The sequence below is a fragment of the Carettochelys insculpta genome, chromosome 1 (assembly GCF_033958435.1).
Source record: "Carettochelys insculpta isolate YL-2023 chromosome 1, ASM3395843v1, whole genome shotgun sequence".
Taxonomy (NCBI): Eukaryota; Metazoa; Chordata; order Testudines; family Carettochelyidae; genus Carettochelys; species Carettochelys insculpta.
Window position 1 is genome coordinate 42,421,168 of NC_134137.1, and position 14,501 is coordinate 42,435,668.

Below are 14,501 nucleotides of genomic sequence, written 5' to 3' on the forward strand. Positions count from 1 at the left end.
GGTTTTCAGCCTTCTTTCATTTGCAGTCCCCTAAAAATATTCAAATGGAGGGGCCAATCCTTTGGAAATCTTAGGCATAGTCTGCAGACCCCAGGTTGAATCACTGGTGTATGTCAACGACAACCTCTTGTGAACTCCTTAGACATAGTCCATGGATTCCATGAGTCTGCAGAGCCCAGGTTGAAAACCGTTGCTCTAGAACTACTCCTCAAGAACACTGTCCTGCTAGATGGTGCCACCTGTCAGATGAAATATAAAGTTGGTCTTGTCCTGCTTACCTGGCCATTAAATACATGCTGACACATTTTGTAAGACCTGGAGATGGTCACCATCAATTCCAACGCTGATACCTAATTTTTACCTGTCTAAATTTCCTTCTGCAATTTCACTTTAATCTAAGATTTTTCACTTACTGCCCAAAACCATTTGCTATATCTGTTCCCCGTTGAACATCTGTTATGTTCTTTTCAGGAGTAGCTGCATTTCATTACTTGGTTAAATGATACAAATATTTTGTATCCTGAGGTTTAATTAGAGAAAAATGTTGCCAGTCCTTCATGCTACCAGCACAGAAGGCCCATTAGTCAGTGGTCTGATGTGAAGCCACTGCTTGAGAGTGGGAGAGTGACAAAATTGCACAAACACTTAATTTAAAGATTTGTTCTCTGGTGGATGTTTTTGGAGATGAATGAGGCTGCATCTTACTTATCTGTGAATTCTTTATATTTCTAGATTTTTTAGATTAGAAATAATGACAGTTCCACATCTGGAAATCTTACGTGGGGGTTAGGAAAGGGTAAGCAAATCCATTAGCCCAGATTAATGAAGTACTGCCCTTTTTTAATCTTAATGATTGTAGGCCTTGCAGAATTTTGGACTTTGCCATACTCTTTCCACCTATTTAAAAGGCTTGGAATTTGAAAACACAGAATGGTGTGCTGAGCTAAAGGAGATTCGGTACCAGGCAGCTTGGAGGAACATGCAGTGGGACCACATCTCTTCTGCTAAGTAAATCAACTTCTCAGTTTCTCTTTTCCAGCTCTAGTCTGTTGAAGGTTAATCTAACAATGCTATTTGCTTTTGAGGAGAAGGCGAATTTCAAAGTATAATTTCTGTGTGGCAGAAACGGTGCACTCCTGTTTATCTTAGTTATCTGCACCATTGGAATAAAAACAAAAAACAATCCCCTTTCATGTAAAATCCGTGTTTGTGTTGTACGTATATCAGTCTGTTGTAATAAATGCTGCTGTTACAGCTGCATATAGGCTTCTCATGGTGGCTGAGCCACAGCATCAGCTGTCAGTTTAGGAGTTGCCATCAACAGCAGATGCTGGTCAGTTATGGGGGAGTGTCTTGCTACGAGTAACTACAGAGCAGTTGTGTGATTGTCTCCTGCCATCCATGGAGGCTGGTCTGCTGCAAGTCCCTCCTCTGAGGTCCCCAGTGTCACAGAGGTCTCTGGAAGTGACTTCAGTGATGTAATCTTAACCTTACTTGTAACCATGTAGAAATACTGTTAGTGCAACTTCCCAATACACATTTAGCTTAGTGCTTATTTTGGTGGCCCTATCATTCCATAGGTGATGGGACAGCATATCAAATACAGGTTTGGCCTTGCCTGTGAGGTGAACAGCCTCATCAGGTGTGGCATTGTGTGAGCGCATACTTCCTATGTAGCAAAACCTCCACTCACTAATGAGGTGCATTGGTTAACTTAATAATTGGCCAACTTACGCGTACCCTGGCTCACTTTGGGTACACCATTTCAGTTTTCTTTAGGTGGACTGTGAAACTAAAATGATTGCATATGTGAAATGATCAAGTATAAGTTGAATGTCATTAATCAAATCAGCAGCCAATGTATAGTCATCAGCAAACAATATTAAATGTGTAAATTTGCCACTTTTGTGAGCATGGCAGCATTGCATCTTGAAACCTGCCCATTAGTGTGAAACGGGATAAGTAGCCTTTTGCCTATGTCATGAAATACGTCTGTAAGGAAGTTCCTTAAAGAGTGAAAAGAATACAGTAGTCTCTCAAGATATGCGAGGGTTGTGTTCCCATACACCCTTGCATAACTCAAATTTTACATAAGTTGAGGGTGGCTTTTTTCCTCGGCGAAGCACACTTTTCGCAACCATGGAAGCAGCAGGAGCACCTGAAGCTCCTTTTGAAAGGTAAATCTTGGGATTGTGGGGGGGCAGTAGGGGAGGGGTAAGTCTGGCTGTGATGGGTTGGGGCCATGGGAGGGGGCTTGGGTTTTAAGCATGGGTGGGTTAGGGCTGCCAGGGTGACCAGGAGGGTGGAGTTGAGCCAGGGCTGCATGGCCCTGCGGGGGTGGTGAGCTGAGGCCATGCGGAGGGGATTTGAACCAGAGCTGTGCGATGGGAGTTTAGCCAGGGCTGGGTGGAGCGGGCTTTAGAGTTGCACTTAACTCACATTAATGTGAGTTAAGTGCTACTTGAAATCACGCATTTCAAGGGATTACTGTGTGGGAACTAGCATGCAATCACTAGAGAGCAGAAAGGGGTCTGTATCCCAATCAGGGAGTGTCATTGTCAGTGCATATGCACTGATGACCAAAGCTTGATGACGTTTAGTAAGGCTGATGCAAAAGAGTGTAAGTCTTTCATCAACTGTTCAGCAGTGACTTAATTTTGTGGGCAGTCAAAGAGTAGGTGGCAAACTTCGCACCAGAGAAAATCTCTATTCCTCCTCATATTTGCCAATTCAATACAAGGTGTAACCAGAACTCATTTGTAGCTGTGATTCACTGGCAAGTCTAGTCTGAGTGCAGAAACACCTGTACCATGTTGCACCAACACTCTGCCAGGTATAGTGGTTCTACACTCAGCTCCATCACATCTGTCAAGGTGTGTGTGCACATTCCCATTTTCAAAATTTGTTTACCTCTTTTTTATATTTAGATCATAAGAAAGCAGGATGGCCAGTCCAGATATGGCTCTCTGGCAAATTTGGTTGGAGCAAGAATTATTAGGGATCTTTTCCATTCCCTTCCCCTTTTGAAGGAAGCAGTGCTGTCGCTAGCATTTGCTTCAATCTGCAATGAGTACCCATCATTCCCAAGCCATTTATGTATAGGATAGTGGCTTAAGACCTCAGGCAGCATCCTCTGCCTGTCACCCTCACGTGGGACTTGGATTCAGAGGATGTAGAGTCAGTGTTGCATTTCTGAGTTACCTGTGAATACTGGAAAAGGAATATGCAGTTCCAGTCCCATTTTCTCATTTGTGTAAGCTATGTGCCATATTAATGCAAAAATTGGAACAAAGAAGGCAACAAATTAGGATGTGGAGTTCTTTTTCCTAGCAAATGTCACTGACTCCCTTGAAGTTCCTCTGCCTTTTCAGAGTCACTTCTGGAAAGGGGAATTGCATGCTCTTACAGTATGTAATTGGGTGCACACTTAATTTGATGGTGGCTTATACTCACCATGTCCAGTATCATCTTTAGATATCACTGGCCTTTTACTAGGGCACCCCTACCATCTGCTGCACCACCATGCACTATTGCACTTCAATCAATCTGCAACTGCTTATTTGATGGGTTTTCCTGTTTGCATCACAGCTACCTTCCCTTTCTGCAAGGTATTCCACTATTTGCAACCCACAGACATGCTCAGGAGCAGGTGACACTGTCTCTGTGAAAGTGATCCAGATCTGCTGTTAATGTACTATTAGAACACAGATAATACAAGAACGTCTACTTATGTGCATTTTGTTGGTTGTTAAAATTATATATTTATTGTATGATAGTTTTTGAATGCTTATATATGTTAATGTATTTTGAAAAATTGACTCCATGTATAAATACAATTTTAAAAATTTCTCACTGCTTTTTTGTTTACTTTAAAGCAATAATGTAGGTTTACAGAAATATATTGTGTTACAGGTTTGCTTTTTGTTTTTAGGCAAATCAAAATAACTCTGTCCAACCACTAAAAAAATCCTGAGTGTCCTCCTTTTTCAGTTAGATTATTGTGTGTTTTTATTGATACCACCAAAATGACTTACATGTACTCTGTCAAAGAGAAGATTGATGTTATTGTTTTCATTCACGAAGATCATTGTTGGCCTTTGGTGTAAATATAATTTTGCCATTTTCAATCCTTTTTTTTAAAGAGATGAACTGGGAAGACCAGGCTATCATGAATCATTGTATGATGCTCTGCAGTCTTTAAGAGACAGAGAGTTCTCTGCTTTCCATGAAGGCCTGAAAGATGCAAGGTAAAAACAAATGTCTATAAATATACTGTCTGTAAAATCTTGTTGTGCTTGTGCAGCTAGAGCCCACAAATTATGTAAAATCTTTTTAGTAAAGATATTTTTAACAGCCTCTTTACAAAGCTGTAAATGTTGGACAATAATGAATGAATTTTAAAAGCCTTAATCTTCAAGCTGCAGAAGAGGTAAATTACTGGCATATTATGCCATAACAAGTACCTGTGCCTACAGGTTGTGTTACGCCAAAATACCAGCAGTTTTCAAGGGAACAGTGAGAAGATGGTGTGATGCTGGGACAAATTAAAAATAGTTCCTTTGTAGGAAAAAGTCACTTTTTTGGCATACATCCCCTTCCTGGTAATAGAAAAGAAAATTACATCTGAAGTCTCCTTAAATCGAATGTCATATAGGCTATGAACAGGGCCCTACCAAATTCTGAAGACGACAGTGCCGAAATCAGAGTGGTGTGGTATGGTATTCCCCTTTAGTTCTGTGCTGCTGCTAACAGGTGCTGCCTTCAGAGGTGGGTGCTTGGCTAATAACCTTTACTCTCTGGCTGTCCAGCTCTGAAAGCAGAGCAGAAGTAAGGGTGGCAATACCATGACTCTCTTCAAGTAATCTTGTCATACCTCCCAACTTCTTTTTGGGTCAGGACTCCCAGTTTAAGTACCACCAATCTCCCCTCATTAAATCTACATAGTATAGTGTAAAAACCCACAAAAGACCAGATTTCACACCCTGTGATATGTTTTTCACGGCTGCGAATTTGGTAGGGCTCTAGCTATGAGGAACTAAATTACATTTTCAGTTATATTTTTAAGAATTTGAATTTTAGATTTTAAGAATAGTGCAAAATTCTTCTTTAACTGAAATATAAAATACATGTTGGTGCAGTGTACTTTCTATTTGATATCTGTTCTGTACATAGAAGCTATCCTGTTTTGTTTTCTAGGGTGAGTGAAGTAGAGGAGCTGTGCAAAGGCAGTCTTGAGTCTGTGTTTTCATTGTACCCCACACTCTGCAGATTACAGACCATTGGAGAGTTGGAAAACATAGGACAACTTTTCTCCAGGTATTTTATTCCTTTATATTAGATTCCCCTTCCAGTTCTAGCTATGAGTTTGACAGTCTTACATTTTTAAGCAACTTGTAACTTAGGGGCTTGCCCCTTTGTTTTCCTTCTTTAACAAATATACTTTATCGGCCGCGTCTACACTAGCCAAAAACTTCAAAATGGCCATGCAAATGGCCATTTCGAAGTTTACTAATGAAGCGCTGAAATACATATTCAGCACCTGATTAGCATGTGGGCGGCCGCGGCACTTCAAAATTGACGCGGCTGGCCGCCGTGTGGCTCATCCAGACGGGGCTCCTTTTCGAAAGGACCCCAGCTACTTCGAAGTCCCCTTATTCCAATGAGCAGATGGGAATAAGGGGACTTCGAAGGCGGCGGGGTCCTTTCGAAAAGGAGCCCTGTCTGAATGAGCTGCACGGCAGCGAGTCGCGTCAATTTCGAAGTTTGCATGGCCATTTCGAAGTTTTTGGCTAGTGTAGATGTAGCCATAGATGCCATGTTTACAAGCAACTTCACAAGTTCTCTGGTTATAAAGGCCTTTTTCTATAAATATTTTTCCTGTTCGACTAGATGACCTTCTGAGGTCTCTTCCAGCCTTAATCTTCCATGATACTATTATGGACATCCACAATACTGCACTCTTCTGGATTTTCCTGTACATTCTGTTTTCTGTTTATGAACCATCTAAACTGTTAGCGCCTCAGGATATAGACTCTATTTTTGTTCATTGCAAATATTTTCGGCACTAGTATTTGTTAACAATTCAGTTTATTATTTGTTTCCCAGTAGCTTCCACAATGTACTAGATATTGTACAAACACACCAAAAAAAGAATCTGGTATCTTCCCCCAAGAACTTATGCTCTAAAAAGATGATGAATGCATCTGAAAGGCATGCAGTATAATAAAAATATGAGCAATATAACACACACCATCCTACAGTTTGTGGTGCTACAGCCATATTCTATTTTTAGTGTGCCAACTTGATAAGAGCTAGTATGAATATGTCTGCTCAAGCTGGGACTCACACCCACAGTTCTAAGGCCGTGTCTACATTAGCCAAAAACTTCAAAATGGCCATGCAAATGGCCATTTTGAAGTTTACTAATGAAGCGATGAAATACATATTCAGCGCCTCATTAGCATGCGGGCGGCCGCGGCACTTCGAAATTGACGCAGCTTGCCACCGCACAGCTCATCCAGACGGAGCTCCTTTTCGAAAGGACCCCGGCTACTTCGAAGTCCCCTTATTCCTATGAGCAGATGGGGATAAGGGGACTTCGAAGTAGCCAGGGTCCTTTTGAAAAGGAGCCCCGTCTGGGCGAACCACATCAATTTCGAAGTGCCGCGGCCGCCCACATGCTAATGAGGCGCTGAATATGTATTGCATCGCTTCATTAGTAAACTTCAAAATGACCATTTGCATGGCCACTTTGAAGTTTTTGGCTAGCGTAGACATGGCCTAAGTGTAGGTGTACTCTTATTCTGTCATGCAGCCATGTATGTGTAGATACAAGTTAAGATTCCCTTTACCAGCATGTTTTTAATCAGCCTTACCACGTGTTAGAACTTAGCAAATTAAATCCAAACCGGTAAGTATTCAAGAAAATGTACACTGGAATTGTCATGCCTCCCGGATCTTCCTCTCACACCCAGGGTTTGGTTTAAATCAGCTGTTCTGAATACCTTCTTGTAAAAGTTACAAAGCTTCTTAATAACCCCTACCATCCACTTGCTTGTATTTTAAGGTGTTTGTTCTGCCCATGACCTGGAAGGGTTTCATGAACTATTTTTGCTTTCTAAAACATGTATTATGAGCTACTGACTTCTCTCATTCATATGTCAGATTTCATTAATATATGGTCAGAAGAAATAGCAGGTTTTTTCCCCTTTCCCTCTCTTAATGTCTGTGATTTCAGATCTGTTACAGACAAGCAGCTGAATGATGTTTATCTGAAGTGGCAGAGACAGTCCCAACTTCTCAAGGACAGTGACTTTGGATTCCAGGAGCCTATCATGGCCTTGCGCACTGTAGTTCTGGAGATCCTTCTTGAGAAGGAAAGTGAGAATTCCAAAAGAGAATGCATTAAAGACATTCTAACCAAACATCTAGTGGAACTGTCCAAACTGGCACGAACTGCCAAAAACACCCAGGTAAATAGTTCCAACGATACTCAATGTGAAAAACACTTCCAAATTAATAAGGAACTTTTTCACTGTAATTCTGAAGACCAGGTGTGCTGAAATTCCTATGCTTGATCTAAATTATTTATTGAATTGTTTCTCTAGAGGGTCAACCTGCATAATACATTCTGAATGCTACAAGCAGATTTTCACATTTTTGTTCATAAGCACACACAACTGGATTTTTTACATTTTGATGTTTCTACAGTTTTGTCTCCAGTTTGGTACATTGAATAGATGTAATACCTCACCATCATGCCATTAATTTTTCTCAGCATTCTAGGACAGAGCTGCAGAAAAAATTCTTCAGCATGTTTGTTGTCATGTGCAAAAGTACATTTGCTTAAGGTTCCATTGTACTTGGAAAAGGGAATATCTATGAATTACTTTATAGAATTCCAATTTTTTATCTCATTAACTTTTAAATCAAATATGTTCAATTTTCTGCATGTCCTGAAAACTCAGTGTAGAATGTGAAAGGTTACTTAATCTATTTCTTGCTGCTATAGCAGCACCAGTAATAAAATTTGTGTATACGGACCATGTTTTAAAGCTCTGACCCAAAATTATGGAGCTGCAATATTTGTATAGCCTCTTCTGGAAAATATCTTCCCTGGAATGAGACGTGGCATGTGAAATTATAAAGTCAAGATGGTCTTAAAATTTTCTAGATGTTGTTTTAAGAGTGTGTCTAAATATTTTGGCACATGATAGATGACATTCTGGCCCATTAAAGTCAAATGCAAAGTCTCTATTGACTTCACTCGTGCCACAGTATCACTCAGGCTTGGAATACACTATAGAGACAGGTATCAGAGAGGTAGTAGCCGTGTTAGTCTGAGAGCTAGAACAAGAAGAAGTCCTGTGGCACCTTATAGACTAACAGATATTTTGGAGCATAAGCTTTCATGAGCAAAGACCTGCTTTATCAGAGTCAGGTCAGCGTAAGGCAACTGTAGAGTCAAGTCAACCTAAAGCCACATACGTCAGCCTAGCTCTGACAATGTCTGTTCTACAGTTGTACGGTAAGGTGCGAGTTCTCCCCAAAGTATGTTGACCACTACATCAACCTAACAACTCTACCTCTGCAAGATGTGTAGCACTTACATGTATGTAGTTAGGGTGATACAGTGTCAGTGTAGACACTGTTACTTTCCCGACATGTCAGCAGTCAGCCCCAGGTGAGACTGTCCACATATTTATTCTGGATGCACCATCACTGGACCAAACCACGTCAGTTACAGGATCAGGGGCTCATATTCCTGTGCCTCCGCTATTATTAGATATATGACATCATGTGCCAGTAGTGCCTCTCTGCCATGGATATTGGACATACTGGACAATTGCTTTGCCAAAGAGTAAATGGACACAAGTCAGACATTAGGAATCTGAATAAGCATAAACCTGTCAGTTAGCATTCAGTGGAGCAGGCCATAGTATTAAAGACCTGAGAATCTGCATCCTACAACAAAGAGACTTTACCATCAGATTACAAGAGAGACATTGGAACTGGAATTTTATTCTCAAATTTGACACTTTGCGCCTTGGCCTTAATAGAGATGGCAGTTACCTTATGCATGACAAAGACAGCTTCCCCATCTTTGATATTCGTAGTGATCTCAGGCAAGTCACATAAATTAATAGATACTTGCAGTAAGTAGTTTCCTCCCTAACCTTTGCTTCCCTGCCCTCCCACAATCTAATTTTTCAGTTTTCTTTTTTTTTTTGTTTTGTTTTCTGTCTCTGTTATATATCGTTGTGCCAGTTAATTTTCAGTACTGTTTCCAGATCTGAAGAAGTGGGTCTGCCCCACGAATATTCATCACCTAGTAAATTATTTTGTTAATCTTTAAAGTGCTACAGGACTGCTGCTTTTTTGTTTTGTTTTTAGTGTGTTATCTGGCTTCCATACAAATAATTTTGAACCTCTTTTTAAAGTTTTTTTTAGTTATGACTGTAATCCAGCTCACTGTCCCATATTCGCTTATCACTTCACAGTAATTAACATGTTAAATATTAATATTTTATTTAATATTTGTGAAGCTCAGCTCAAGAAACTATACTTGGAAACTTTTGGTCATCAAAATGATTGATTAGCTTACACAAGTGCCCTTACACAATGCTTAAGTGGGTAGAAGAGGGATACCTTAAAAACAAAGCAAATTATTGATAGTGCTAGAGACCCTGCTATGATACATTTGTCCATTATTTATAAATCTATTTGATAATGTAGGTTTTCTCTTTCAGCTTCCTGAAAGGGCAATGTTTCAAATCAAACAATACAGTTCAGCTATGTGTGTAGTACCTGAGTGGCAACTAGAGGAAGCTCAGGTTTTCTGGGCTAAAAAAGAAGAAAGTCTAGCACTGAGTATTCTCAAGGAGATGATCAAGAAATTGGATACAAGTTGGTTTCAGGTATGTACTACCTTGTATGTTGACTTAGTGGAAGTTAAAATATTTACATTTGTTCCAACTTTCTGGAGGTTTTCCCTGGGAGTGAATAAAAGAGTTGAAGTCTAAGTTTGAAATGATGAAAAAGGCTTAAAGCACACATCTGTATAGACAAATATTGGAAAGAAAGGCGTAAGAATGAATGTCACAGAAGTCTTTGCAAGACTGCAGGGTTAGAGATTTTTACTCATAATTTTCCTTCGTTGTCAACACTATGTTCATAATTTTTCTTTTCAAACAGGGTACGTTACATGTGGATCAAATTTCCTTTATCTCTGAGCACAATGCAAATAGCCAGATTTATTTAGACACAGTAAAATCTAAGGACCTATAATAGTATCTACAGTGTTAAGATATTTTAAAAAGATGATATCGTCACCTCCGCACCATTTAAAAGGGCCAGAGCACCATAAAAGGAAGTTAAAAGTTTTGTGTCAGACTGAAGAAAGATGTCTCTCATATAGACACGGCAGGAAGCAGTCCTATGACTGTTCCCCAAAGATCCCCTTGGAAGCCTTGGTACAGAGCAGTGGTTTCCAACCATTTTATGTCCAAGATCACTTTTTGAATTTCAGGGCAACCCAGGATCTTACCCTGTCTCTTCCACAAGGCCCCATCCCTCACTTGAAACTCAAAGGGGGCATGTGTCTCTGTGTCTTTATGCTCTCTGCTGGCACCCTATAACTTCTATTGACTACATTGCCCTGTTCTTGGCCAATGCGAGCTGTGGAGATGGAGCTTACAAGCAGGACTAGCATGCTGAGAAACCTGATTCTCTCTGCCCCCTCCCTCCAACACACATACATGGGCAGGCCCATGCTCACTGCTTCTGGGAAGGTTTGGTGATGTGGAGCCAGTGCAGGCCCAGAGCCTGCCTTAGGAGCAATTCGCTCCACCACCAGAGATAGCACGTGACTGGGAGACTCCCCAGTATCAACCTGTTGATCACAATCAATTGGTTGGTGACTACTGGTGTGGGGGGGGGGTGGGCCATAGGACATTATTACAGATTCCAGGCCTGTAGAACAATTCATAGAGGCTACCATAATTTAGGCTTCTTCAGCTCCTGGAACAACCAAAAATCAGGCAGAGATAAAGGTGGCTTAAAGCTACCAAAATACATCCACAACCTGCCAGTCAGTCTGGGCTGCTAATTCTGTGCTGTGGCTCTGACAGGCTCAGCACAAAATCTCACCCCACTTATGCAAGCGTCAGTCCAAGCTAACAACAGTTAAAAGAAAGACTCAGTTATGTGTCCAGTGCTTCTACAGATAGAAACTTGTGCTTTTGGTAACATGAACATTATGAGTTACTTAAATCTCAGACCTTTCCTTTAGGCTTTCTCAGAGGTGGTGTCAGCTCATGCAAGAAAATAGGATATCAGATATCTATCTCTACTACTGCAAGTATTGAGGGCTTATCTCCAGCTAAATTCTCTCATTCCTTATTACCTTCCAACCTCTCTTCTAGAGTCCCATTTTAGAAATTATAGGAATGTAATGTGAAGAGTTATCGCTAAACTTTCTAGATGCCGCCTTCAGAATGGTCTTCTATGATGCAGACGAAGTGGGATTGAAATGACATTTGTATAAAAATTGTGAATTTGTGTAGTTTTTGTTCAGTGTAGTCCAGATGTCCTTTTTTATTGTTAAAACTCGAGTATTTTAAAATCCTTTTACACCCCTACAGACATATGTGGAGCATGGTTAAGGATGTTGACAGCTCTGGCTGGCTGGTACGGTGATGACACTCTGTCGATATGTAACCTGGAATTAGGCCTAAGAAATTTAATTGGGTGTATTTGGATGGGAAAACAGGTTTTATGCATCTTATTTGGAAAATTGTTTCTGATTTTAAGTTGGATTTTTTTCTAAATGTGTGCTTCTCCAAAGGTTGAGAATGATCTGAGCCTAAGGCTTATATACACAGAGTGTCTGAGGTTATGTGGAAGCTGGTTAGCAGAAACATGCTTGGAAAACCCTACAGTTATCATGCAGAAATACTTGGAGAAGGTAGGGTGGGTCTTCAAAACATGCAACTGAATAGATTCTACTGTATATAGTGCCTTGTAAAAATATCATATAAAGTGTACAGTGCAGCATTCATGTTTTCCATATTGAAATTATGGATTTTTCAGTATATTCTAATATAACATCTCAATGTAAAAATAGTTTGTATTAATGTTTTTGTAAAATCCACAGTGAAACTTAGATTTATCTGTTGGGAGGTGTAGAGATACTGTTTTTGTACTTTCCACTTACGGTACAGGTTGCTTCCTTGGTCTTACTCTCTATATGGTCTGCACTCTGACTGATCTCTCATCTTGTATGCTCTTTGCAGCTCATTGCTTGCCACTCATTTCATTGCTCTTGCTAATTGTAATCCTGCAGCTGTTATCCCTTTCTGACTTTTCTAATACCATCCAAATATCTCCACCATCACCTCAGTTTCACTTGTAACTCCAGCCTTTTTTCCTCCTTGTGTTGTCCATCTCCTTGTTTTGTGTTTGCTAGACTGCCCTTGTTAGATTGCAAGCTCTTTGTGGTAGAGAGTCTTTCTTTATCTGTACTGCAAAGCACAATGTACAATTATGTTGTTACTTGTATAATACTTAGTAAGTGGCAGTGGATTTCCATCAGATCCTGTAGTTACAATGGACATTGGCTGCAAGTGTTGAAAAATCAAAGTCCTTTCTGAGGATTAAGTTCACTTGGAAAGAAATACTTTTACATAGCTGGTTCTGTTTTATATGTGCATTTGCTACAGTTTGAACCTCTCCTCTAGTGTAGCACCCTCAGGACCTGACTGGTGCTCAGTGAGAGAATTTACCAGACCTCAGGAGGTCAATATTATCTAGCACCATTTCCAGTGCTTCTACTGCTTCTAGGCTCTTAGAAGACATTTAGGGGTAAATTACAGCTAAATAACAGCACAGAACACTAACGGCCAGGACTAGTGGCTGTAAGCCAACTTCATGGAACCACTGGAAACTTAACCACACCCACAATAAGTGGCTGTTCAGCTAATTAAAATCATGGCAGATTCAGAGGTTGCTGGCTATGAGAGTGCCGGACGAGAGAGGTTCAACATGTAGTGTATGCAAACATTGAATAATAAGAGTCGCCTAAACACGCAGTATGAAAGCAGGTGTTAGCTATAGCTCTTATGCGAACATGGTCATCTTTCTTATAATTTCTATATTTGTATCTTTTCTCTTAGGCAGTGGAAGTTGCTGGGAGCTATAGCGGACACAGCACTGATGAGTTAAAGAGTGGAAAGATGAAGGCTTTTCTTTCTTTGGCTCGCTTCTCTGATACTCAATATCAAAGAATTGAGAACTACATGAAATCCTCTGAGTTTGAAAACAAGCAGGCTTTGCTGAAGAAGGCCAAGGAAGAAATTGGCCTTCTAAGGGAGCACAGGGTTCAGACAAACAGGTGGGTGTCCAGACTGCAGGGCGATAACTGCAGCTAATTAGCATATAGCACTGTAGTGGAGAGCAAAGTATAACCAGATTTTGGAGTTTGCACAAACAGTAGAGCTGATGGAATTTTTAGAGTTAATTTTACTGTTTTTCTTATATCCACAGTAAGTGGAAGAAAAAGTGAGTGAATCCTCAAAGCTGTAGTGGTTCTCTATTTTCTGTAGGAGATGGCTCAAGTCTTCATACTTCTTTCCATTCACAGAAAGTCACTTTTATTTTAGTGTGTGCTGGTACACACACTGAGAAAAAATGGGACTGGATTTTCAGTGTGTTTTAATCGCAGAACAAGAACACAGTGTACCCAAATGAAGAGGACAGTGAGGAAACTTGATCTAAGAGTTGCTTGATTTTTATATGCTAGTGCCAAAGCAAGTATGAAAAGTTGGAAAGTGTCTTGCATTCACAGATGAAAGAACTCCAGCCTACCTTTCCATCAGTGTTTTAACAGAGCGTTAATGTCCATTCATAGATATACAGTGAAGGTTCAGCGGGAACTTGAACTTGATGAATGTGCAATTCGTGCACTGAGAGAGGACTGTAAACGTTTTTTGTGCAAAGCGGTAGAGAACTACATCAGTTGCTTACTTAGTGGAGAAGAGCATGACATGTGGATCTTCCGGCTCTGCTCCCTCTGGCTTGAAAACTCTGGAGTTTTTGAAGTCAATGGAATGATGAAGGTAAGTTTCTCTTCTTACTTTTTTCTGCTCCTTAGGATTCTACAGGAAAATCACATGCCGATTCCTCATTCTCAGGTGCTAGAACCTGAACATCTTTTCCAGTGTATCCATGTGCCATCTTTCATTTGAATCTGAATCACTGTGTCATGCGCTGCATTCTGCTAGTTCCCTTACTTGCTTTCTCCATCTGCCACTTTCCATTAGTTACTCCACACACTTTCTCATAGGCCTGGAGCATGACATAAGACCCTGTGCACCAGTCTTCTTCAGTCTTTCTTCAAAATTCACTTTGTGTTACTTATTTATTACCCACCTTCATTATCTGTGGTGTCTTTTTCTGTTTGTTCTCAACATTTTCATAACAAAAGTTCACAAAAGTGTCCATAA

The 14,501-nt window shown here is 40.3% G+C and overlaps 1 protein-coding gene across 3 annotated transcripts in view; it reads left to right on the forward strand.

Annotated features, from left to right (window-relative positions):
* ATM (ATM serine/threonine kinase) overlaps positions 1-14,501 on the forward strand; it is a 128,564-nt gene that overhangs the window by 90,185 nt on the left and 23,878 nt on the right. For 2 of the 3 annotated variants that reach the window (XM_074984905.1, XM_074984922.1), the window contains 8 exons: positions 860-1,008; positions 4,143-4,247; positions 5,197-5,316; positions 7,238-7,472; positions 9,750-9,917; positions 11,846-11,965; positions 13,173-13,390; positions 13,907-14,114. In XM_074984905.1, coding sequence (XP_074841006.1) covers positions 860-1,008; positions 4,143-4,247; positions 5,197-5,316; positions 7,238-7,472; positions 9,750-9,917; positions 11,846-11,965; positions 13,173-13,390; positions 13,907-14,114 — 1,323 coding nt within the window. The remainder of the gene's footprint in view (positions 1-859; positions 1,009-4,142; positions 4,248-5,196; positions 5,317-7,237; positions 7,473-9,749; positions 9,918-11,845; positions 11,966-13,172; positions 13,391-13,906; positions 14,115-14,501) is intronic. The other variant, XM_074984914.1, reaches the window with a different exon arrangement.